Source organism: Staurois parvus, unplaced genomic scaffold (assembly GCF_062004578.1).
Source record: "Staurois parvus isolate SC_StPar_1 unplaced genomic scaffold, SC_StPar_1.0 ptg000131l, whole genome shotgun sequence".
NCBI lineage: Eukaryota > Metazoa > Chordata > Amphibia > Anura > Ranidae > Staurois > Staurois parvus.
In genome coordinates, this window is record NW_028317927.1 from 4,988,659 (window position 1) to 5,015,745 (window position 27,087).

Here is a 27,087-nt window from a genome sequence, read left to right on the forward strand (position 1 = left end):
TTTTTTCTCTCACTACTTAGTATAAACTCACATAAAGTCCCAGGGATTTTTGGATGTGATTTTCTTCATTTGAAGAAAAAAAGAGCAGATTAAAGCCACATTCCATGTACTTTCTAACTTACCACTATTTAGGAGACATGGTGACCATTTATAACAGTCTCCTCACTCACAACACTGGCTGCCATTGTTAATTGAGTGCACACCAATAAAATCCAGTATCATGTAGAATAAACACATAAATATCATTGACATTCACAAATACTTTAATAAATCTTTATCTAATTATCTATATAGACTCTTAGTAACTTCAGGGGCAATGGATTCATTTCTATAAAAATGACAAATTTTACACATCTCCTATTTACAAATTTCCATGTAAATATGCTTAATTAATTATTATAAAACATAGAATTAAGACTTTTAAAATATAAGCAAGAGATAAAATAATATTAGAATTAGCTTAAAGAATGACAGCTGTATCATTGCACTGGCTTGGCTTAGCCCCAGCCTCCACCCCCTTGGACAGAGGGGAAGCATGTTTTATAACACTGTTTTGTCCACTGTGTAGGCAACATGTTTATATCACTAGTACTTCTCTGAGCACTCGTCGTGACCCAATAAATTAAAATTACAATCTATGTCCCAAAGAGGCAAGTTCTTCAGAGGTTCATATTCAGGTCAATCTGTGGCATAAAGAAAGTTCATATAGGAGAGGTTTCCAATCAGGAATCAGCTTTTGACGATGTACTTGGCAGTCCTGTGTTTGTTCTACTGATTGATCGAAGAATACATTGTTTCTCTACTGCAAGATGCTTTGCTGGATCCTCTCGATAAGTGATCTTTAACAGACAGAAGAAAGAAAAAAAGCAATCTTAGTCTGACAGCAAGTGATGGGCAGCGACCTTCAAATAACGAAAACACATATAGCAGCATTTTGCTGCGGTTCACTTGACAATTTCACCCTTCAAAGACTCCCTACTGGCAGCTGTGGGGTTGCAGTGGCCAACTGAGAGCTTCAGGTCACTAGCTGTCTTTAGAAAAGTTACAGCTGGCCACAAGAGGAAAGCTTGATGTGGAGGTTGTTATTTTTTTATCCTAAGGAAAAGAAACATTACTTATACAGGTGTAAATAAACATATTTTTACTTTTAGGGAAGTTCCCATAAGGTTGGATCTCGAAAGCTGAGCACTTAAGTCTAGTTAGAGAGAAAAAGTATCACACCTTATATCACATGAAATACGTCAATACATAGGATGGATACAGACAGGTGAACAAGGATCAACATGCACAGGGAAGACGAGCAGAGGACGTACCGATATTCCCTAAAGTACTCAGTGAAATGTTAGACAAAGAGGTAGAGAAGCGGAACAGGCAAGGGTCACATGACAGCTGAGAGAAGAGAGAGAATGAATTAAAACAGTGCTGGGATGACAGTATATGTACACAGAAAGCATGAATATAATCAGACATACAATGATAAGGCATATCTGTGACCATGGAAAAGGGGAAAAGAGATGGTGCATAGTATGATGTGTACAGTATGTGCTGGATGACTCTGATTTATTTAATAAAGTAGTCCGGTACCAACAGAAGCCAATTAGAAAAAAAATCTCAATTGATGTGATCACAGGATATTATGGGCTACTGCACTTTACATCTCTCATAGCTCTTTGCACTGTATGACCAAAAAGGGTCACAGATCTTAATTTATCTCTATTTAAAACTTTTTTTTTAGATTTGATAGCGTAGGGGAGGGTTAGGCCCTCTGTCAGACCATTTGGGACCTTCATCCCTTTATTTGTACTATTGTCACCATAAAAGAAAGTACAGAAAAATCCAGCATTTTAGAGTTGTCCCTTGAACAAGGAGAAATCTTCCAATGGGAACACCTGTTCTAGGGACAACTAAGAGGGGATTTCTCATCATTTTAGAAGATTTCCTTCGACTTCCAGTTGGGTCTCTGGGACAGGAAGCAAACAGAAATGTCCCCAATCGTACACAGACAGTAAAAATAATTGGAAAGGGTTTTAACCATTGCCTACTCTATCTGAAACAAACAATACGTTTTCGCAACACGTACAATAGGCTTTAAAGGTATATTCTACCCAGATTCAAATGTAACACAGAAATGAATAAGGGGCAACGCCTACATGCCCATGAGTTTGCTTAAGTATAAAGGTCACCACTTTGTGTAAGCTGCAGGCATCATCCCGGTATAGTTTTTTTCAGTTGGTGACCAAGCCATCCGAGTAGTTAATTAGCCAATGCCTCTCCAGGATCCCTATCCCACCAGAGATCCCAGAACTGAAGCTCTGTGGTATAGGAAACCAGAAGCGATGAATACTGTTGTCGCTTCTGGTTTCCTGGGAAGTACACACCTTATATCACATGAACTACATCAATACGCCTACATGCCCATGAGTTTGCTTAAGTATAAAGGTCACCGCTTTGTGTAAGCTGCAGGCATCATCCTGGTATAGTTTTTTTCAGTTGGTGACCAAGCCATCCGAGCAGTTAATTATCCAATGCCTCTCCGGGATCTCTATCCCACCAGAGATCCTGGAACTGAAGCTCTGTGGTATAGGAAACCAGAAGCGACGAATACTGTTGTCGCTTCCGGTTTCCTGGGAAGTATCACACCTTATATCACATGAAATACGTCAATACATAGGATGGATACAGACAGGTGAACAAGGATCAACATGCACAGGGAAGATGAGCAAATGACGTGCTGATATTCCCTAAAGTACTCATGAAGTACACAGTGATATTTTTAAATCTTGAAAGCATTTCATTACACCAATCTCAGTGTGATCAGATGCTCTTAGGGCAGAGGAGAGGTGTGGGGTCTGATAGTCTAGTACTTGCCACTGCCTATTGCTGTCACAAGTGTAGCACTACCCCCTTAGGAGTCACTGAGTTTTTTGAGGTTCCCATATAGTCCTGCACAGCTAAGCAAAACGCATTTTCTTCCACACTTGCACACTAGAGACAGTAAACAGCCCTTGAGCTTGTTTTTGTGATTTTATTAAGGGATTGATAACTTGGATGGGGTTGATGGGGTTGGGGTTTCCTCCATCCCTCCCTCTCAGATTTCTGGAGAGGTGGGAAGGTTCTAGAAGCTCTGACCCTCAGAACCTCCTTAGCCTGTACTGAGGTAACCTCACCCCCAAGCAGACTCATCCCAGTCTGTTATCCAGCCTCTAACAAAAAAAACCTAGCTATCTCCCCCTGGCTAACTAGAGGGGCACTACACAAGTGATGTTTACATTTCTTGTGACAGCAATAAAAGTGATTGAAAAAAAGAAACACTGTAAAAAAAAATAATAACAGTAAAAAAACATATGAGGTAGTGCCACGATTGTCAGAGCGAGAGCAATAATTTTAGCGCCAGACCTCCCCTGTAACTCTAAACTGGTAACATGTAAAGGCTTATAAAGCATCGCCTATGGAGATTTTTAAATACCGTAGTTTGGCGCCATGCCACAAGCATGTGCAATTTTAAAGTGAGACATGTTTGATGTCTACTTACTCTGTGTAACATCATATTATTTTATATTTTTCAAAAAAACAAATTGTGAATTACAGTATATTGTGTTTGTATGCATTAAAATTCCTGAAAGTGTATTTATTCCCAAAAAATTGCATTCAGAAAACTGCTGCGCAAATACTGTGTGACATAAAAAATTGAAAAACCCACCATTTTATTCTCTAGGCCCCTTGTAAGCGTATCCAGCGCTCAAATGATGATGGAATGTAATCTAAATAATGGACTAAATAGACAGGTCCACATGAAAATACATAATATAACCAATGTCACTAGTTATGTAACCAGACCTGTCAGCATAGAAAGAAATGTATGTATTCAGTGATCGGTCCATCTGGAATGTAGATGAATGAAAAGATGTATGGACGGTGGGGAAGCTATGGCACAGTCACTGGCAGCTCCTTGCCAAGCATGTGGGGAATCCCTCAGGAGAAATGCAAAAGGAACACAGCAGGGCACCAGGTCAGGGTGAGTACAAACATGGAACTTTCTTTAAAGTGCACTTACATGTAAAACACCCGTGGTCAGATTCCAAGGTCAGTGCAGCATGTAGCGATAGCTCTCTCCAGTGTGGTGAAACTGACAATCGCTGCATGGCATGGAAAGAGACCTGCTGCAAGGTGGAAGTCCGTGTTGTCTCTCCGTGCGCTCCTGCCAACTGGCCAGGGTTCCTGACAGGTGCCGTGAGTGACAGGTGGGCAGGCAACTGTCAGGAACCTCTGCATGCTGCACTAACCTTACTGCACTTTAAATAAAGTTCCTTGTTTGTACTCACGCTGACCTGGAGCTGTCATGCTCCTTTTGCATATTCTCTAGGCCCTCTACTAAAAAATATATATAATGTTTGAGAGTTCTATGTAATTTTCTAGCAAAAAATGCTGATTTTGAAATGTAAACAAAAAGTGTCAAAAAAGGTTGGGTCTTTAAGTGGCTATATTAAAAGCACATTGAATGCACTGAGGGATTATAATACATTTACATGACTCCAACTGAGGAACACTAAATGGACTTCTTAAAAGATAACTTCACCTTTTGGACAAAAATAATAAATGCACATTTTTTTTGCAGGTAAAAAAATGTGTATTTATTATTTTTGTCTACAGGAGCCTGGAAAGCATTGCACCAGCGATCAGTAAATCACTGATGCCATGCAGGTCTCCTGCAGACCTGTCAGGATATCTGTTTACCATACGGATGTACCAGCAAGCAGAGATTCTCACAAGAAGCTTCAATGAACTACCACGGCGCTCCACAGCTAAGGCTGCCCGGACTTGTAGGCACTCATTCACACACATCTGTGAATGAGTGACGTGGCCGTGTGGGAGGAGCCCCCCCACGGCCACGCTGTTTTCAAATATGACAGTACGGGGAAACTTCTCCTCAAACTATCTGTCAGAAGGAGGGGGAGCACTGCGGCTATCTGAACATGTTACATGTTCCACCTTAAAATCGGGTGGAACATGTAACATGTTCCAACGGTGAACTTATCCTTTAACTTTAGCAAAGTTGCAATGCATTGCTCTATGCTGTATAAACTGTCCACTGACTGATTGCACTTGCTGCTGGAGCTGTCCTTTTAAGTACCCATAAAATAGAAGATATAGCTACTTTTTTATAGCGCATTTTTTAAAGTGACTGTAAAATATACTCTATTTATATATTTTATTTTTTTATTTTTTGTAAATAAAACATGCTATACTTAGCCACAAACCTCCTGTTATGGGGGCACTTGCGCAAGACTTGATCCCTAATTGGGCTGTGTGTGTCTATTCAGACACACTGCGCGATTCTGCCCTGCTCACAGGATTGGACTGACAGTAGCAAGAGCTAATGGCTTGGTAAAGTGCAAAGAGAGGAGAGAGCTGTTACAGATGGACACAGCAATGGATCGAGTGAGGACTCAGGTAAGTATAAGCGGGTGTGAGGGGGCGATACTGCTAGTTGGATATTTTTTTACCTTAATTTAGGGAATACCTTAAGGTAAAAAATGTTATGACATTAGAACCACTTTTACAGGTACATGAAAGTCATCTACAGAACAATGCAGAGAACTGTATAATGTGAAATGAAGTAAGGATAATGTAGACAGGCACTGAAGCTTAGCTTTTTTAACCTGTTATTATATAGGATGATGATAATTATGACTCGGGGAAGAATGGCACACAATGGATATACAGACACAATGGATATAGAGACATAGCTATAATAATGATAGTTAAAACTCCAATTCATATTTATCTTACAATCACTAAGAAACTGTAATATGCGTTTCTCACAGCTCCCACCAAAACACCTAAAACATTGAACACATGAAAACTGGAAGCACTTTCTGTATCCTTCGTCTTCTATGACACCACACACCTAGTCAGTGCTATATGACTGTAAATATCAGGGTCACATTCATTATCTCACCGGCTCATTCATGACTTCAGAGAGTTCGGCCAGAATGTCCTTGTAATGAGCTTTCATCTCTTCTTGGTACTCTAGTTGATCCTCTTTTATCAGCCGTTCATTCACTTCCAGAGCTAGACCACAGGTGTCTGCGAATTGTCTGCAAAAAGACACAGCATAATGAGTACAGGTGCCAAAAATGGAAGCGTTACTACAGTCATCATACAGGGTAGTTGTACAAAATACAGTGTGAATGCAAAGTGTAGTAATTAACAATGACCAAGACGATTCCAGATTTCTGCAGTCAGCTTGGTTAAAGTGACACTAAATGATATTCTTAAAAAATAATCCATACAAATCCAACACTTAATGGCTCTCTAATCTATTTTTCATGAAACTGTTTCTTACTGTGCTTACTGCCCCTTTGTAATGTCTTCTGTAAACTCTCAATCCTCTCCTTTTCCCTCTCACTTCTGTTTGCTTGGTGTGAGCAGTGCATGTTAGCTGACACAAGGTACACAGCTCTATACACTCTATAAATCTCATAGTCCATAGTTCATCTCTGCAGTGAGCACAAGATGGTGGCTGCGTTCCGACATACAGTAGTCTGAATGTAGCCACCCTTTAACAAGACATTTGATAACAGAAGCAACAAAAAAGAAATTTGTAGATTGGAGGAAGTGGAGAGCAATAGAAGGGATATTTGAGTTAAAGTGGAGTTCCACTCAAAGTGAAAGCTCTGCTTGTTTGCCTCCTCTCCCCCTCCACTGCCATATTTGGCACCTTTTGGGGGGGAGGGGGGACCAGATACCTGTTTTTGACATGTATCCGTTCCCACTTCCAGCTCAGTTCGCAGTAACAAAGTGAGCCAGACGTTCGGCCACCTCCTCCCTCCCGAAGTCTCCTAGGAACCTTCACAGGTCCCAGAAGACTGCCGGACCAATCAGAATTTGCAGTGCGACTCGTGCATGCACAGTGTGTACCCAGCTGTAAAGCCGCAAGCTGACACGGCCTGGTGCCCACAGTTGTGATGCCAGCGCTGGGGAGAGAAGAAAGAGAATGGACGGCACGGGTGAGAACATCGCTGGACGCTGGGACGGGCGAGTGTGTGTTTATTAAAAGTCAGCAGCTACAGTTTATAAACTCAAAACTGACTGGAACTCCACTTTAAGAATGCATGCTTGAAAAGATTTTGTTTTAAAACTGGAGTTTAGTGTCACTTTAAAGCAAAAAGTTAAATACACCCTTTTTTCACCCACTTGCCCACTGGGCAATAAATCTGATTGTGATGATGATGATATACTGTGCACTGAACAGCCTGGAGCCAGATGGAGCCAGCTGACCCCAGACATAGAGCTGGCTGGCAGAACCATGTGAATTGCAGGACCATCTGAACAGAGTTACATATGACTCTGCCAGTAAAACTATTTAATTAAATGCATTTTTACCCGTGCATTTAGCTGTTTGCCTAAAGTTATTTCAGAGATCAATTTTGATTGCTTTGCACTACTTTACTGCATATGCCTGCCTTAGAAGACATTATAAAATCAAAATGCATTACATACATACATAAAAGTATCCTCACTTTACAGGAAATGGCACATTACATGCTCTACCTACTGAGTGGCCTATTGTGCTATATTAGTTGTCATGAGGGAATTTGTTAATTTCATGGTTGACACACACTTCACATTAGAAAGTGAAGCCAGGATCAGGATGTTCTCAAAGATTCTCTTCCCTTCTCAACGCAAGCAAACAGTAGGGGTGCCATATGAAGTGAGAGGAGGAAACCGCTAGTGGAACTTTCTAAGTGGATCTTCACATGAAAGGTTTAAGGGTGTATATAACTTTAACCTCTTCATGCCCACAGTATGCAAATATGCGACCTCTTGGTGGCTCGGCCTTAACGCTGAGCGGCCGCATATTTGCATACCATTTGTACACAAACATGTGCTGAGAGCGTGCACCCTGCACACTCCAAGCACATGTGTCAGCGTCCCACGGAAAGGTCCCGATCTCTCTTTGCAATTGGGATCATGTCACTGCCGTGACAGTCAATTACGGCAGTCACATGACCCTAAACCCGCTCGCCTCCCAGCATCAGAAACCCCTTAAGGGGTCATGCAGGGGTTAAGTGTGGGTAACTCCATCCACTCTCATAAAAAACAGTATTTTGGTTGGAGTTCCTTGTTCAACTAGTATCTATTGTACAATTAGATAGAAATGGACACTTGTATTCCTTTCTTCATAGAATGGCTATGTAGAATTTGCTCATTTCTTCTATAGCAAGGCTGAGTGAATCACAAGATTGCATGCAATTGTCCATGTTTGTAGGTACAGCACTTTCCATATACTCATGTGTTTGGAATGAATGTTCAATCACTTATATATGGTGTTATTTTTATTTGACAGGATAATTTTAATAAAAAATGTCAAGTGTATTATTATTATTGGTATTGCATGAAGTGAATAATTGCATAATTAAGTCATTTGGGTTTATATTACTATATTCAATCTCCATATATATGTACTGTATATTTTATCTATATTAATTAGTTTTTACCAATTAATACATATTGGTATAGATTGTGGATATTATGTTGTTAACATTATAAATAATTAGTTTGAGTCCATCATATTACATCTGTATTTTACAGAAGAATTTAGATCATTAAGAAATCTCAGTACAAGTAACCTCAACGAATGTCTGTAAGATGTATAGGTAGAATTTTTTTTTCTCAAGAATCACTTAGGTTATACATTATTTTCAGTGACACTGGTCCCAGTTTGTCTAACCAGTTCTGTCAAAAGAGCAGTTATCTCTTAGGTTTATTGTATTCTTACTAGCTTAAGGTTAAAGGTCAACTCTTAACAAACAAAGGAGGTGTTAGTAAAAATCAAAAATTATTCCTAATCCTATGCTGCCCTCTTCAGGTAATTGGGAAAGAAAATGACACCTAGTGTGAGGTCATAATTAGGTGAGATAAGCTCTGCCTGTCTAGGTTTTTTGGGTGATAAAAGCTAGAGGACAATCAGAGACAGAACACAAAACAGGAGAAAAGAAAACAGACGAACACAGACACACACAGAAGTGAGCTGATTTAAAGCTAACATCAATGATGCCATAGAATCTACTGTATAGTGGTAATGTATAACTCTCATTGTTCTGTGGACAGTTTGTAATCGCCTTATATCTCCAGTGAAACCGTTTAGTCTGATATTGTTTATGGTTAATACAAGAGTTGATGTAAAATAGTTTTAACTGCAGTATAAATTATTTTCATTTCAATTCTCTGGGGGGAGAATTCTCTTTTAAATATCCCTGAAGCTAATTTCAGCTTCTAGTCAATGGTTTACCTGGGTATATATGACAAAGCAGACAACTTAGTGGAACATTTGTTCTTTACCTCAGATAGATTCTCAGCTTAATGGATTGACCTGTGTATGGTGTTCTGAATCAATTCATGCAAAGGTACATGTTGAGCTTTGAATATCTGGTTGTAGAGAGATCACGTGGCTGATGTTGCTGAGTTACTGATAGTTTCTTATGCTGCATTTCTAGACAATTGATTCTAATTCATTAATACTTGAAATTAATTGCTGGTTTGAATTTCTAACCATTATTTCTGATTAGATCATTGTACTGCTATTTTGAATTGTTTATTATTTATCATCACCTATTATATCTCATTGCCATTTTGCATTGATTTTATAATTAATATATATATACTTTTGTACATTATTGCTTTTTATTTTGTCTTCAAATTAGCACAAATAATAAACTCAGATTATCAGTTGATTTATGAAAATTAGTAGGGAATCTCCTTAATTCCAGATCCCCACCTGTTTTCATAAATTATATACTGATTGTTTTCTCAGAGCTAAAGTTCTGACAATTTTCTTCCAGCAGAGGTCCGAACCGCATGTTATTTCAGCCCTCTCCTTCTACATCGCAATCCCTTTCATCAGTGTCCTCAGTCCCCCCCCACATATCAGTTTCCCCTTCACAGTAGTGTTTGCAGGCCCTTTGCACATCACTCCTACCCCCCCTTTACAAAAGTGTACTGAATCCCCCTTTTTCACAGCAGTCCTCAACCTCCCTTCAAATCATCACCCCCACCTAGAGATGGGAAAGCCTGGAAAAATTGGGAAAAAAACATTTTCTTTCTGATTTTTTCCAAAAGCCGTTTTTTTTTCTGGAAAAAATGAAAAAACAAAAGGAATGTAGAATATATTATTTTTCATTGTAAAAGAACATATCTATGACATGGTATTCAAACTACACAAAGTCTCAAATCTTTCATTAAGTTCTTCAGGTTCTATAAAGTCTTAAATAATTGCCGGTTCTCTCAGCCAAACACAAGCAAATCCTGGAATACAATTCAAGTAACATTTTACATTTCAGTGCAGTTCTCAAGCAAGAGAAATATGCATTTATGTTACTAGGGGCACTGCAGGGGAAAGGCTCCAGTATAGTTTACTTGCGGGCTCCATCTTGTACCTCCCCCAGTTGGGTGATTGTTGGGAAACAGTAGTTGATCATTTCTGTCCTCCTCTCAGGCCTTAATTGAGAGGTAAGAGGGTAAATTTGTCTGACACATTAGTTTATCTTTGGAGGACATTGACGGCGCCTGGCGGGTGCTGTGCTGTTTCAAGGACGCTTTATGGTGCGCCAGAAAGCGCCTCACCCTCCAGCGGGAGAGGATGTCCATTGAGGACTGCCGCAGACTGATCCTCAGTCTGCTCAGAGACTATTCCTTGTTGGACTTTAAGGAGGAAGAGGACGTCTGAAGATTTCCCCCTTCCCCCTACTCCCCCTTGCGTGTCTTTGTCCCTTCAATAAAGCTTCGGGCCTGTGTTTCCCCCTTCCCTCCCCTTCCCCCCCCACACACCCGATGCCTATTGTTGATAGTGTTTTTTTTTTTCTCAGTTACCGTTTTCGTGCATGACATAGTAACTAGGAAATGTATATCGTATTAGGATGCTACAGTTTTTGGGGTAAGCGGCGTCATGCATGACGTGGTGGTCCGGGGGATTCATCCTCCGTGCACATCACGTCAGGCATCATACCGCTGAGCGAATGTATTTATTGGCCTGAATGTATTTATCGTATGTTTGGAACTGTATTGCTATGTGGTGCGCTGCGTCGCAGTACAGGGTGAGATGTACCCCGATTACACGTAACATGTTGTTTTTGATGCTTCTGCAATAAAAGTATCTTTTCAATCAAAAATTAGTTTATCTTTACAACCTTTAATTGACTCCCATTAATGTCACACAGACATAACAACATAATGTTTCCCTATAGTCTGGTCAGTAAATTGTTTTTTTTTTCCTCCTCTCAGTAAAACGGTGGAGTTTCCACAGTGCAATTTCTGCTGAAAGCAAAGCTGCAATTTGCAAATATTGCGCATGCCAGACGTGCCCTAAAGACATTAAAAAAAATTATGGAATTAAATGATGAGGACCAAAATGAAAGTGCAAGTAGCTTTTCCTTCCAGAGCTCCCATTCCTGAAACACTTTTCCTACTGCTTTTGTATCATCACATGTTTTAAAAAGCAAGTTCAGTTTATTTACTGAATAAGCAGTGCAGTACTTTTATTATTACTTTTATAAGTACAATAGTTTTATATACACTGAGTTTCACATTCCCAGACTTTCAGTTTGTTAATGTTTTTTAAACACATTTTAGGACTGCATCTTTTGTTCTCAGTCCTCATTTTTTGTATTTGTTTTTTGGCATTTATAGTATATATTGTTGTTCAGATTCAATACTGTATCTATTTGCTCAGGTGTTTATATACATTCTTGTAATACTTTATCCTTGTTTTTTTGTCACATTGTGTACAAACTTTGTAAAACAGAAGGTGTCTCATTGCATCAGCTGTCTCTAAAAAAACAGGATTATTCCTGATTGCAAGACGGCAGGCAAAGCCATACAAATAATTGCTTTATTCCCCACTGACCACATACATTTCCAGAACCGCTGGTGCATAGTGCAAACTCCATACAGTGGGGAAAATAATTATTTGATCACCCGCAGATTTTGTAAGTTTGCCCACTTACAAAGAATTGTAAAGAATTTATCATAGGTGTATTTTAAATGATAGAGACAGAATATCAACCAAAAATCCAGAAAAAACATGATACAAATGTTATAAATTGAGTTGCAGTTCAGTGAGTAAAAAAAAGTATTTCATCCCCAAGAAAAACATGACTTAGTACTTTGTGGAGAAACCCTTGTTGGCAAGCACAGAGGTAAGATGTTTCTTGTAGTTGGTTATCAGATTTGCACACATCTCAGGAGGAATGTTGGTCTACTATTATTTACAGATCTCTAAATCCTTAAAGTGTTATTAAACCCACAACATAATACACTCACTGTGGAACCTAAAGGGTTAATCCTCTGCATTGTGTAAAAATGCTGTTTGATCCTGACTGCTCTGATCCACCCCTTTTTATAGTGCTCCCCTCTTATCTCCTGATAAGACATATTGTGTGGAGACATCCTGCACATGCTCAGTTTGGTGTGTATTGCTAGAGAGGATTTGTTTTTCTTGGGAGAATGCATGTGATCAGCACAGGGCCAATCAGCACTGTCCAGACAGAGGTCAGGGGTTCTGCATCCTCCTATAGCAGAAAGAAAGGGTATTTAGCAGTTTATATTTACTAAAATAATTGCATTTCCATGTTTTGTGTACTGTGGGAGACCAGATAGAGTGAATTCAGGGTCCTGGGTTTAGTAACACTTAAAGGTTTCTTGGCTGTCACTTGGTAACTTGAAGCTTTGTTAAATTTTCTATAGGATTAAGGTCTAGAAACTGGCTAGGCCACTCCATGACCTTAATGTGCTTCTTCTTGAGCCACTCCTTTGTTGCCTTGGTGGAATGTTTTGAGTCATTGTCATTCTGGAAGACCCATCCAGGACCCATCTTCAGTGTTCTGGCTGAGAGAAGAAGGTTCAAGATTTTACAATACATGGCCCTGTCCATTGGCCCTTCAATGCAGCAAAGTTGACATGTATCTTTAGCAGAGAAAAAAACCCCAAAGCATAAAGTTTCCACCTCCGTGCTTGACTGTAGGGATGGTGTTCTTAGGGTAAATGCCAGCATTTTGCTTCCTCCAAACACGGAGATTTAAGTTACTGCCAAAGAGCTCAATTTTGGTCTCAATCATTTCTGAATTATTTAGATGTTCATTGGCAAACTACAGACCGGCCTGTACATGTGCCTTCTTTAGGAGGGGGACCTTGCGGGCGCTGCAGGATTTCAATCCATGGTGGCAATATTGTGTTACCAATGGTTTGTTTGGTGACTGTGGTCCCAACTGCCTTGAGATCATTCACAAGCTCCTCCCACTTAGTTCTGGGCTGATCCATCACTTTTCTCATGATCATCCTTACCCCATGAGGTGAGATCTTGCATGGAGCTCCAGACCGAGGGTGATTGATGGTTATTTTGTATTTCTTCCATTTGTGAATAATCACGCCAACAGTTTTCTCCTTCTCATCAAGCTTCTTGCTGATGGTCTTGTAGCCCATTCCAGCCTTGTGCAGGTCTACAGTCTTGACCCTGACTTCCTTTGACAGCTCTTTGCCCATGATGGTGAGGTTTGAATGGAAGAAAGAGATTCTGTGGACAGGTGTCTGTTATCCACATAACGAGTTGTCGTTAGGAGCACCTTCTTAAATTTTCAGGACTAATCTGTGTACCAAATGAGTACATAGCCAGTCTGTGGGAGCCAGAATTATTGTTGGCTGGTAGGGAATCAAATATTTATTTTACTCACTGAACTGCAACTCAATTTATATTTGTATCATGTGTTATCATGTGTTTTTTCTGGATTTGTGGTTGATATCCTGTCTCTATCATTTAAAATACACCTATGATAAAAATTATAGGCCCTTCATTTCTTTGTAAGTGGGAAAACTTACAAAATCTGCAGGGGATCAACTAATTAATTTACCCACTGTACATCTGTTTCAGGTTATTTGGCCATCATCAGTGCATTGTATAGGAATCATGACTCCTATGGAGCAGGGCTTGGGGCCCATTGAGATCGATATGGTGAAAAGAGCAATGATTCTATGTGCTGCTTATAATCCTTGGGTTTTTGAAAATGCTAACAACCAGCCAGATATTACTTATCATTTTACAACCCTCACCTGAGGCATGAAAGGGATGATATGACTGGCTGGAATGGAGAGTTCTTTCAGGCATTTACAATAAAGAGACTGTAGGCCATACATATCACCTTTTCCCAGTGGTGTTGTATTTTTAAAGAAAGTCACCTGAAAATTTCTTTAAGATGCTTCACTTGGCTTTCTGGGTAATTGTTGGCATTTGTTTCTGTTAGAAAGGCTCGAGCATATGCCATAGGTCCAGCGTTTACCTGAAATAAAGTGAACCATATCTCATCATTTGTTATTATAGAAGAAAAGTCACTGCTTTGAATTGCAAAACAGATTTTTACACATTTATCACTTTTAATTTCATCCAGTAAGAGAAGAAATGCCATCTGTTTGAATACAATCTTTTTAATATATCTACAGGCCTACTCTATTTTAGAATAGTAGCCACGTTTATGATGTGCGGTTAATGTGTTTATTTCACATCTAGAGGGAAATAAGCAAACAAATACCACATTTCAGTATACTAGTTAGAATACAGTTTGGTGCTTAATGATAGCTGGAATTAACCTTCTAGGAAAATACCAAACTTTTCAAATTACTTCAAGCAGTGATACCTTGTGAATGTCAGCATTCACATGAATGGTTATTTCTTTTGCCCACATTAGCTCTGCATTTATATCATTTTAAAAATACTATTATGCAAACTTTAAAGTATATTGTATAGTTTTAGAAGTCATCGTATGTAAATCTGCAGCTTACATTCAAATAATACTGTACTTGGTAATCCTGCCATTAGGGTCCTTGTTCAGGCTGTGTTTCACCCAGTATAGAGAGACACATTAAATTCTGACAAGAGATTCAGTGTTGTTCTTAGGTCATTTACTTGCTGAAATTTGCTTGCTATGGGATACTGCATATAATTGCATTATGACAGAAACCAGTCATACCATTTTACATGGTTTTCAGATTTTTTTTTTAATTGTACTGAATCCATCTACGGGTATGTAAAATGTGTTCACTAAATGTACTGTAACAAACTGCAGTAAAGCAAAACAGAAAATATTTGGTCCCGTTCCCTTGGTAAGTTGATAACCATGTATGGCTTTGAATACCATCTCTATGCTGACAGCACCCAAACCTATCCTTCTACTTCTCAGCCCACCCCTTTAGTCTCCTTGATCATTTCTAAATTACTAACTGAAATATCAGTTATGATGTCAAACAATTTTTAAAGCTCAATCTTTCAAACACTCATAATTTTTATCCAAGCCCCATCCCCATCACCATTTCCATCCTAGGTGTAATCCTGAATTCTGGCCTCTCCTTTCAGCCCCACATCCAATCACTGTCCAGATATTGCTGCCTTCACCTTTGTAACATTTTCAAAATACATACAACCCTTCTAAACCAATGATGCCACCAAGCTAATAATAAGCACACCAGCTTAGTTTAACACTTTTAGGGTATATAGGAAAAAATAATAATAATAAATGGATAGTTAACAACAAGAACACAAACAATGTTATGTGTAGATACTTTAAACTCTTCTGCAAGCATAGTTTATGCAATGTGCAATCTTCTGTTTCGGCTGCATGCGCTCTGGGATTAGATGTCACAGAGGTAGCCACATTTATATGCATGAACAGGGATTTGGAGGTCAGTAATATCTTTTCCTGAGCCAAACTGACCTGCCAAGTAGTCGCAGCACATTCCCTTACTTGACACTCAGGCTGTCCCTATAATCACCATTTCCCCTGTGAACAGAAGGCTGCTGATCTTACCTTGACACTGACACTCCCCTGAAGCTTCAGCTGCAGTCTTATCATATCCACATCATCCATAGTGCAGAGCTGGTGCAACTCCTGAACTTTTTTGGACATTTCATCTATAGCCACTTCAATAGGATTAAGTTCTGTGCTTGTTTGGCTTACAACTTGAATACGTTTTTTCACATATGGAAACGAGTGACTGGCTGTGTGGAAATAAGAGAAAGCAATGGGATAAAGTTAGCCTAAAATTAAGGATGATTCCCTTTAGGAAATATTATATTGTAGTGGCTGTACAAACATCTTAGGGCTTATTCACACCAGTTCAGTTGAGCTGCCTTGATCTGCACAGAAAACAACTGCTGTCTCTTTGTCTTATTAACACCTCACGCTGTGTTGAGGTGGGCTGCACAGAGTTTTTTTGGTAAGCAAATAAAGCTGAAGTTCGGCTTTAATCTTTCATTTAAAGGAAATTTGATTGACTGGTATGTACTCAATGGGACTAATTTACTACTTTACTTTCCAAGAGAATTTACCTTGAGCTTAGTGAATGTGGTGAAAATTCACTTTGCAAAGAATAATCAATCAAATGCAAAATAGTGAATTGGTGACTTCCATTATCCAATCATATGAAAGCGAAAATATATATATATTTTTTCCTTAGCTATGGAAAAAAAGCCTTCAAAAACTGTGCAGCCTATTAACCCTTGGCAAATCAACCCCGATAAGTTCAATAACAAGGTCTCTCCAATAACATTCTTGGCTGTGCCACATCTAACAGAGAAAGTAAACCCTCCTTTTATTAAGTGGGAGAAACTAGGAAAAAATTAATAGTATTCTCACTGTTGGAGTCCCTGAGATATGTTAGAATCCACTTACTGCTCCAACTCGCCAACATCTGATTCATGTTGAAGTATTTATTTTGCTGGACTGACTCTTTAAATCAATTTGTTTATTTTAGCTTGTGAGTGTAACATGTCAAGTTATTTTTGGCAAGAAAAGTAGTCATACATATTTAGGAAGAAATAATTGCAAAATAGACATAATGAGGGTTTGGGAGGACTTTGACTTTACATTTAGATTCTGTGAAAAAAAGAAAAAATGTCATGAATATATTAGTTACTTACTGGTCAGTACTGTGCGCCTCTTGCATTGCTCCTCCACTCCGCCATGTTTCTTCCCTGATAGAGTGAATGGAGTCTCAAACACAAACCGGCTGATATTATGATGCCTCTCAAAATCTGTCTTTCTGTCTTCCAGCTCTTTCTCATCAAAGTAAGGTGTGACATATGTGACTTGAAAGTAAGCAAACTTAGGATCTAGATCTTTGGGATTCACCTATGGGAAAAAATTAAGTATAATCATTTCCAACATATACAGTCATGGTCAAAAAAATTTGGCACCCCTGCATTTCTGTCAGATAATGCACCACTTCACCCAGAAAATTGTTGCAATTACAAATGTTTAGGCATTCTCATGTTTATTTCTTTTGTTTGTATTGGTAAGACACAAAAAAGTGGAGAAACAAAAATGCCAAATCTGACACATTTCATGCAAAACCCCACAAAATTATTGTCACCCTCGATTTAATATTTGGTAGCACACCCCTTGGAAAAAAATAACTAAAATAAATTGCTTCCTGTAACCATCAATGAGTTTCTTACACCCCTCTACTGGAATTTTAGACCACTTTCGCCAACTGCTCCAGGTCTCTCAGATTGGAAGGGTTCCTTTTCCCAAATGCTGTTTCGAGATCTCCCCACAGGTGCAGTATGGGATTGAGATCTGGACCCACTGCTGGCCAGTTCAGTACTCTTCAGCTCTTTGTCTGAAACCATTGCTGAGTGCTTTTTGATAACTTTTTGTATACTTACCTTTTTTCCATATGTCTTTAGGCTTGTCACATGATGCATGTATCTATGTTCTTTTAGCCTCCTATTTAGCACTTAGTCAGTAATGATAAAAAAAAACATATTGCTGATGTAATGCATCAGCATCATTACAAGCAACAATGTCTGTAAGTGCAGGGAGCCAGGATGAAGCACCCCCAGGGGTGGGTCCATGACACACTAGGCTCAAAGGAAGTGGATGAATGATTTTAGGAGTAAATAATCTTATCCATGTGTTAATACTCTTATCAATTTACGGTAATGTTAAAAATCTTGTTCCTCTGCAGACTTGTTAATTATATACACAGGGGAAGCCATATTTGCTTATTTAAATATTCAGGTTCTACTTCCTGCTTTAAAGTGATACACATGGATTATGCTTTACTGCTTTTGTAAGTCCACTTGGCTGATTTACTAATTCACTTTAATTATCAAAATATGTAAAAAAAAATTTTAAGTTTGTCTATCTCATCTGCACAATAAGAAAATTGAAAAATTGAAAACTTCAGTTCTTTTTTTTTAAATGCACAATCTCAACTCTAGCAAATTAGCCTTGATTACCCCAATTCATTGAAAACAATGCACTCCTTCTTTGGTTGAAACCTTTTCTCAGCAGTTGTTAAAGTGTTATTAAACCTTCCATGTAAAAACACAACATGCTATATAGCAGCAGATACTTACATGTACATTGTTTTTTGCATGCATTTTATTTAAAGCTTGTCTCTCAGCCTTTAAAAACTGACTTTCATGTGTTTCAAATTTCGGGTGGATATGCTGCCTTGCAAGGTTTAATGGAGTCCCACCATCACCACCTTTACAAGCAAGCTTCCATCTGGGACTACAGCCCGAGGTGCCAACATTCCACGTGCCAAAAGAAATGCATCTCTGAACCCAAAACTGAAAGCCAATTCCCTGCTCCATCTTCTCTGGATTTGATTGAGAATGACTTCTGAGACAGTGCTTCTTAACAATACAGGTGATCATGTGACAATGCTTTGACATGTTCAGCGCATGCTCCCTGGCAGTTTAGAGATGTGTTGCTGGGAGACACAGAACAAATGGATTTTACATCATCTAAAGCTTCCATATGGGTCCTGAATAAATTGCTGCAAACACAGATGAAGGTTTAATACTACTTTAGATGACAGACACAATAATTGCACTTATGCACTTATTCCCTCTAGTGGCTGATGTACAATAGCAAAAAAGGACAAGAGGCAAGGAGGCAAGACAAGGAGCACACAAACCTTGTTGGAATCCTGAATGATTTTTACATTGTCTGCTCCAAACTTATCAGTATAGAGCTTGAGCAACCTTTGCGATATCTCTGACAACCCTGTTAATTTGGGTTCTTTATAAATGTACTCTTTTCCTTCCTCCTCTTCAAAGAAACCCTACAAAAGAGAAGATCGTTATGTAGAAGTATAACTGAGAAATACTCAGGGATTCATTCCCCAAAGCCACACCATGAACTGTTAGTCACTTCAATGAGTTTATCACACACCCTACAGCAAGTACACATGTGCAAGCAAAGCCTTTGATGCATTAGAAATAGAATTATTAATGGATGATGGAAATTTATGTTAAAGCTGAATACAGGGAGAAGCAGTATCACTGAGATTCTCTAATAACAGTAATGATTGCCTAGTATGATCTTTTATATGAAATTAGGAGCACATTTTCTTGGGTATATTTAAGCACTTTGAATATAGTCACCAGTTGTGTTCCTCAAGGTATATTCCATCCAACATGAGCAACAAGCTAGTGATTAGATATGACACTTTTGGCAAACCAAACTATGCTTCTACAAAGTATAAGATGTTCCAGTTCTTAAAATGCTAGAAATAATAAATACAGATATAGAATCAAACATAATCATAGAGATATGCAAGATTCTTTAAAATGCCCATTCTTTTCAAACTGTTTAGAAAAGACCTGAAACGATATAAAAGGCCAGTGGGTGGTACAGTGGGGAAAATAAGTATTTGATCCCCTGCAGATTATGTAAGTTTGCCCACTTACAATGAAATGAATAGTCTATAATTTTATCATAGGTGTATTATAAATGATAGACAGAATATCAACCAAAAATCCAGAAAAAACACATGATACACATGATACAAATGTTATAAACTGAGAAGCAGTTCAGGGAGGAAAAATATTTGATCCCCCACCAAGCAACAATAATTCTGGCTCCCACAGACTGGCTATGTGCTCATTTGGTACACAGATTAGTCCTGTCAATTAAAGAAGGTGCTCCTAACAACTATATGTGTATAAAAGACACCTGTCCACAAAATCTCTTTCTTCCATTCAAACCTCTCCACCATGTGCAAGACCATAGAGCTGTCAAAGGACATCCGAGACAAGGGTTTCTCCACCAAGTACTAAGTCCTCTTTTTCTTGGGGATCAAATACTTATTTTACTCACTGAACCGCAACTCAATTTATAACATTTGTATCATGTGTTTTTCCTGGAATTTTTGTTGATTTTCTGTCTATCATTTAAAATACACCTATGATAAAAATTATAGACTTTTTATTCCTCTGTAAGTGGGCAAACGTACAAAATCTTCAGGTGATCAAATCATTATTTTCCCCACTGTATTTGTCTATTGTGTGTTTAATAGACTGAACTCTTTAAGATACTAGACATTTTGTCCCCTTTAGATTCTTTGACTTTGCTTGGACTGTTCAGAGAGAAAGATTAATCTCCTCAAGTTAAGTGTCCTCCTACTTGTAAATAGTTTTGGAGTATCCCACTCAATTCCCTATCACCCCAAAAAATAAAAAAAATATCCCTGGCCTATTCATTGAGCCACAGAGTGACTGTGACCATGTGTATGACTGTGTGGCAAGTACTGGGAAAAGAACCCTGGGCATCTTTCTAGAGACTCCTACGGGGGTAGCGCTGCATACAGAGGGGAACACCAGAAGAAAATGAGATGAAAGCGTCCAAGACAATTTAATTATTGGTAAAAAAAAAAAAGTGATATAAAAACAGCCAATGCTTTGGGGGGGGGGGGGGGAATTCAGGATAAAAGTTGAGTCTCAGAAAAAAGCAACTTCATAGGTCAATATTAGAACCAGTACTGAACTCTCCAACTTCTTGACACCAGTTGCTGATTAGTTGTCAATTTGTTACTCCATGTGGAGAATTTAAAACTGGTTCTACTATAGATCTGTGAAGTCACTGTTTTCACAATCCAAGTACTGCCCACGTTTTGTTGAGCCCTGATGAAGGGGGAGAGAAATTGCACCAGAAACATGAAAGCTGTTTTATATGACTTTTTAACCAGCAATTAAAATAAACTCGAACTCTTTCACCTGGTTTCGGTCTGGTGCTCCTTTCTGCATTTCAATGGTTTGAGTACTGTTGGGTGCCCAGCAAAGGAAGCCTTGCCTTGCCTCACCGCAACTATTGAGCTTGTTTGAAGTTTTCCTTCCTCTGACCACACACATGGAAGACTAAAAATTCCCAGCGCCTCTTTAATTATGTTGTTCTGGACTCTTTCTCAAGGTGACAAGCATAAAGTATCTTTGTTTGCCACCTTGATACAGAAGACTGCTGTGTCCTTGAAAAATTGGTGGTTATATTCTTACATCTTTACATAGTTAGTTACATAGTTAGTCTGGCTGAAAAAGACAAAAGTCCATCTAGCTCAACCATAAAAAACAAAAGTTATAATCCTATGGCCACAGTTGATCCAGAGAAAGGTAAAAAAAAAAACAGCAAAGCATTATCCAATTTTCTCCTGCAGGGGAAAAAAATTCCTTCCTGATCTCCAAGAGGCAATGTGTATCTAAGAGATAATCCAGGTCTTTTTTAAAGCAATCTACTGAGTTGGCCAGAACCAACTCTTGAGGGAGTCTGTTCCACATTTTCACAGCTCTTACTGATACTGATATACTTTAGTAGAGTCTAACATCTGGATGTTCCCTTGAAATGCTGCCTTTTTCTGAAATTGAATTTACACGGTACCACCATTTGGCTGTATGCTTACCCTCAAATGGGGCTAACTAAAAGCCTAAGCAGAATGGTTTGATTATTTTTAGGTTTGGAGCCCAGCCTGTGCCACTGCTATATATACACTCCTGTGTATGAGGTTTGGATTTCTGTCACCGTGATATATTTCTCTAGACCAGACATACCAGCTTTGACTATGTTATTTTTATTGCAACACCCTAAATATAATATGGATTCAGCCAAAAGATACTACAAGAGCCTATTTGGCATAAAATCATTATGCCAATTGAATGTATGAATATTTGACAAACAGACTGAACAATAACTAAAATTTAATTCACGTTTTATGACTGATGTTTTGCCCATCATGATTTTAACAACAACTTCCAGAGTTTTATCTATTCTGACACTTGTGTTATGGCCAGCAGCCATCTATACATTCATGTTTGCTCCATATTAGCTACACTTCTAGTTATGGACTTTGTTGTATTCTTTTCACTGATGTGTAGTAGAGATTTTGCATTCCTTTTAAAATATAAACAGTCAGATGCCAAAAAATAGAGCACTAGAAAATAAAATGTCTGTCAGAACATTATCAATGCACATTTTGCCTAGAAATTATCCTAAAGCCAGTACAAGTGCTGCTATGTCATTTAATATCCATGATAACCCGCCAATTGGTTTACTGTGTGCATTACAAATGCTTTAAACAGCTGCAACATAAACAATATAGAGAGGTAAGAGCAGGCTTCTAGATTGGGCAACAGAGACATCTTGTGGCAAAGCAATGTGTGTTCACGTTTGGAGGAAAAAAGATAATGTTAAAGAAAGTCAGCAGCTAAAAATCCTGTAGCTGCTGACTTAAAAAAAAGACACTTAGCTGTCCAGGGACCAGGGGCGGACTCACAACTCATGGGGCCCCTGGGCAATAGGGGATCATGGGGCCCCTGTGTCCTTGCCCAAACTCAAAAAAGCCTATGAAAAGGGTACCAGGGGCATCTCATGGGGCCCCCTACTGACCCCGAGCCCTTGGGCAGTGCCCGAGTTTCCAAATGGTCAGTCCGCCCCTGCCAGGGACCCAGCTCTGTCCTCACCCAGGCCAGTTCTCTGTTGGCCTTCGGATCTCCAGTGCCGCCATGTTTACTGTGGGAAGCTCTCTGCGTGAGCATTCTGTGAATGGACCTGCAGCCTCCTGGGACCTGTGATCCATCACACGAGGTTGGGGGGGGTGTAAAGAGGATCAGCCGAACTTCACTTTTAAGGGGCAGTTCCACTTTAGGTAACTGTTATTTTATCGTAATGTGGACAGCTTCCTACCTGCTAAAATGTTACCAAAATACATACCCGTCAGATAGCGAGGAGATAAATGCATAAAGCACATGTTTGGTGAGAACAATGTAGTAATGTATTATCTTGTCAATAAGAGAAGAGGAGGCTCAGGCCCACTGCAGAGATTTTGCAACTAGTTAGAAGATGTCCATTTGCAATAACAAGAAGTTGCAAAAGATCAGAGAACCTAATTATTATTCCTTAGAGTAGCACTATACAATCAGGTCACCAATCACTGCATGTGGAAACAGAATTTTTATGGCCAGAGATTACATTACAGATACTATTAGTAGTCAGTCAGATTCAATTCGACTTGTTCTGTAATGTTGAAGACATTTCATAGTTTATCCAAGCCATAGTTCCCATTATTATCAGGTACAGACCCAAGATTTATATCTAGGTATAAAGGTATCACAGACCTTTACCAATCACCACAGAAGGGTCAATGTTATTGTCCAAGAACAGGACAGGAAGTGTGAAATTGTGGAACCACCTTGTTCTAGTTACACAATCCCATCCTTGGTATCAGAAAAACATCATAGGTGTTTTAATTTAATTTTTATATACGACAACAATGTTCTATTTTTACAGTGAGATACACATTTTGGACAGAGAGGACAGCTGGTCCACAAGAGATGTGAAAGAGTCCATCTATGTCAAAGTGGAGCAACCTTCATTGAACAGGGTTGGGAACCTTCAACGAAATCTGTCTTCCACATAAAATGCTGTTTTATTATCTCTACCCCAGTGTTTTGACACCAAATCACACATTTGAAGCCTTCCTCACACCATCAATGGAAATTTGTAACTACTATAACAGGATGATTTCACAATTTTTACACCTCCCATCCTCTTCTGGGACAATAACATCTACCTTTCAGTGGTTATTGGTTAAGGTGTCTGGCTACCTGTGTGGATATAAATGGCTGTGTTTTTTCTAACACCCATCAGAATGGAAGAAGTAGCTTGGGATACACTACAAGACATTTCCGATCTTTGTAGATATTTCTGTACTAGACTACAACCCTCTATAGTAAACTTGTATAAGCAGGGTTCACATATATGTGCTTCAGCATAAAAGTCAATGGGAGAGATTTACTAAAACTGGTACACTTAGAATCTGGTGCAGCTGTGCATGGTAGTCAATCAGTTTCTAACTTCAGTTTGTTCAGTTAATCTTTGACAATAAAACCTGGAAGCTGATTGGTTTATATGTAGAGCTGAACCAGATTTTGCACCATGCAGTTTTAGTAAAAAAAAAACTAATGTAAATAAGAAAACAAAAAAGAAAATATGCAATAAAATGTATACCAGTAGTAATACTTATACCAGTAAACTGAAAAATTCTTCAAACCAGAATGAAAAATTATGGTTTGCATTGTTTTGGATGTAATGGCCACAAATCGAACAACCACATGTATGTACTTCTAGTATGCATTTCTGTGTAACAAAATAATATGAGGATTTCTTCTGATAAAGTATTTATTACCATTCAATGGATTTTGGATTTTCATCACATAAGTAAATATTTTTTCAAACTTTTCTTTTGAACTTTAAATACTGATGCACTCAGCCAAAAGTGATTCTTTTAAATCAAGCCATGAAAATTAGGAACTGCAAAACACATACACATGGGCTTCAATGTATGACCTCCTTACGAAAATGAGAGTTACCGAGTTACGTAGCTATCTCTGGCTTTAATAACTTTCTGAGTTGCTGACCCAAAACATGCATGTGTTCTAACCTAGACTAGCATGGTTTGGGTTTGTGATTCAGTGGGTCACCATAACAGACAAGAATCTAGTATTTTCAAAAGGAGGTCAGAAATGAGAGTGTGCACAATTTTCTCTGTACAAATTTCTTTAAAGTGAATCTGCCATGAAGCAGAACACCTGTTTTGCCTTCTGATGAAAGCAGCAACTGGAAGTCACTGCCCTGGAACTACAATGTGGTATGTGTTTCAGTGAATGGCAGATTCCATCGGGGGGCTTCTCTAACAGGAAATTTGCCTGACAATTTTTGAGGTAACAATCTAAATGAGACACAAATGAAAAAATGAATTGCAAGAAACTGCTAGTCTACAATAAAGCACACAAAGGAGTCAATGTAGCACACTTTCAGATGACAGGTAGAAGAAGGTACCAGTATATAACTGGCATATTTGTGTTCAACTTCCTCAGAACAGCATCAGGCAAAGCTGTATGTCCCAGTAGGGTTTTTCTTTAGTAAAGTGGTTATGTTAATCATAAAATGGAAAGGTAGAAAGGCAGGTAAATGGACATCAGTCACTGTAGCGAGGAAAATACAGACGCATCGATCAACTCAAACAGCCTGCTCTTGGTGTAAGCAGTGGTGCATGGAGGTTTCCTACAGTCAAATCTTCAATGGAAACAAACAATGGCTGCACCCGCTCCTGGGGTTACATGCAATGCTTTATTGAAACAGGAAAAAATCTATACATATTAACCTCCACACTCACACATTTCAGCCACGTGTAGGCCTTAGTCATAGCACCTATAACTAAGGTGCACACAGGGCTGAAATGTGTGAAAGTGTAGGTTATTATATATGGTTTTATCCAGTTTCAATGAAGCATTACATATAACTCCAGGAGCGGAAGCCGGAATTGCTTGTTTACATCAGTCACAGTAAAAGTGGCTGAGTTTGACTCATTTTTTTATGAAAAGGACACTTTAAATATCAAATTTGTTAATGAGGGCTGGGAAAGCTTACTCATAACTCACAAATGTGTTGCTTTCCAGTATGCGAAAAATTACCCACCTATAGATACTTCACAGGTCTTTCCTGCTGGGGACATTTTCCTCTACTTCATATCATCTACATTGAGAATGTTATGAAACCTGAGGCTTTGGGGATCTGAAGCCACTAACCGATAGGATCTATCTTTTCGAGCCGACCAAGGTATTTCTGTAGAAATTGGATGTCCCCATGATGGCTTCTGAAGCAAACTGATACTATAAGGTAGTATGGTATATAAAGATTGTTTTAAACCACACCAGGGCATTCCTGATTAATTTGGTTTGATACAGCTTATCTAGCTTAATTCATCTGATACATGCACTATTTAGTACAATGGGAATGGTTCTTGGTACTGCTATTTTTTTCCCTGCCACTGAAGTTGTCTTTATGAAAAAAAACACTTGGTACACAGTTATTTCATAATGAAGTTTTTATTAACCTTTGATTTATTTCTAATGTTTCTGGTGTTTGCTCATTACATTTTAGTATCCATAATCGTACTCCAACATTTACACAAGAACAGTTTAACAATATTAAGTTGGAGTACTAGTTCCAATTGAACATCACTTCTGCTAAATGCAATGATGTTGAAAGAAGTGTGACCGTTCTATGCTTTTAGTGAAGTTCTTTGATTTAAACAATACAATCAAGGTATATTTTGGTGCACAAAATTAATTCACTAAATTGGCTAGTGAATTTGTTGTCTTTAATACAGTGGTTGTCAATGTATGAGCGAAAGGGGGCTCAAATGCAGCCCATGATATCTCAAAAGGGCCGCATATAATGTTCAATATATGTAATGCATGAGGGAACTGTCAGAAACAGTAAACCTAATAAAGGAAATGAGGGTCAGAGAGTGTGGACATTTTTGGCTGAGGCTATGCTGGATAGGACACTATGAAACTAGGAACATGTTACATAAAGCTAGTAGAGGTAAACGCTATTACCCTGATCAAGTTTCCCACTACAAACTGCTGAGGTCCAAGGGCCGCAAATCATATACCAAAGGGCCACATGTGGCCCTCAGACTGCAGGTTGCTCAACAGGGTTTTAATAGGTTTAAATACATGTTTTATTTTTTACACTTTGTTAAACATTGGTTTCTGGTCTTGTATCTTATTCTAATCAAACTTTAATTTACTAAATATTCAAAACTTACCATACTGACATGACTAATTATTGGCAGACAAATGGCAACTCTTCTGTGATGGGACCAAACTGGGATGTCTTTAAGGCCGTAATGCATGGATCCTATATTTCAGATATTGCCGTTATTGGACTGCCTGTCGTGCCACCCTACTGGAGT

General features: G+C 38.7%; 1 protein-coding gene across 4 annotated transcripts in view; it reads right to left on the reverse strand.

Annotated features, from left to right (window-relative positions):
* Nucleotides 1-245: 245 nt before the first annotated feature.
* DOCK10 (dedicator of cytokinesis 10) overlaps nucleotides 246-27,087 on the reverse strand; it is a 385,846-nt gene continuing 359,004 nt past the window's right edge. For all 4 annotated transcript variants that reach the window (XM_089672577.1, XM_089672576.1, XM_089672575.1 and 1 more), the window contains 6 exons: nucleotides 18,973-19,119; nucleotides 16,964-17,174; nucleotides 15,852-16,042; nucleotides 14,230-14,330; nucleotides 5,960-6,098; nucleotides 246-839 (listed from right to left, as the gene is read on the reverse strand). In XM_089672577.1, coding sequence (XP_089528703.1) covers nucleotides 723-839; nucleotides 5,960-6,098; nucleotides 14,230-14,330; nucleotides 15,852-16,042; nucleotides 16,964-17,174; nucleotides 18,973-19,119 — 906 coding nt within the window. In that variant the 3' untranslated portion in view covers nucleotides 246-722. The remainder of the gene's footprint in view (nucleotides 840-5,959; nucleotides 6,099-14,229; nucleotides 14,331-15,851; nucleotides 16,043-16,963; nucleotides 17,175-18,972; nucleotides 19,120-27,087) is intronic.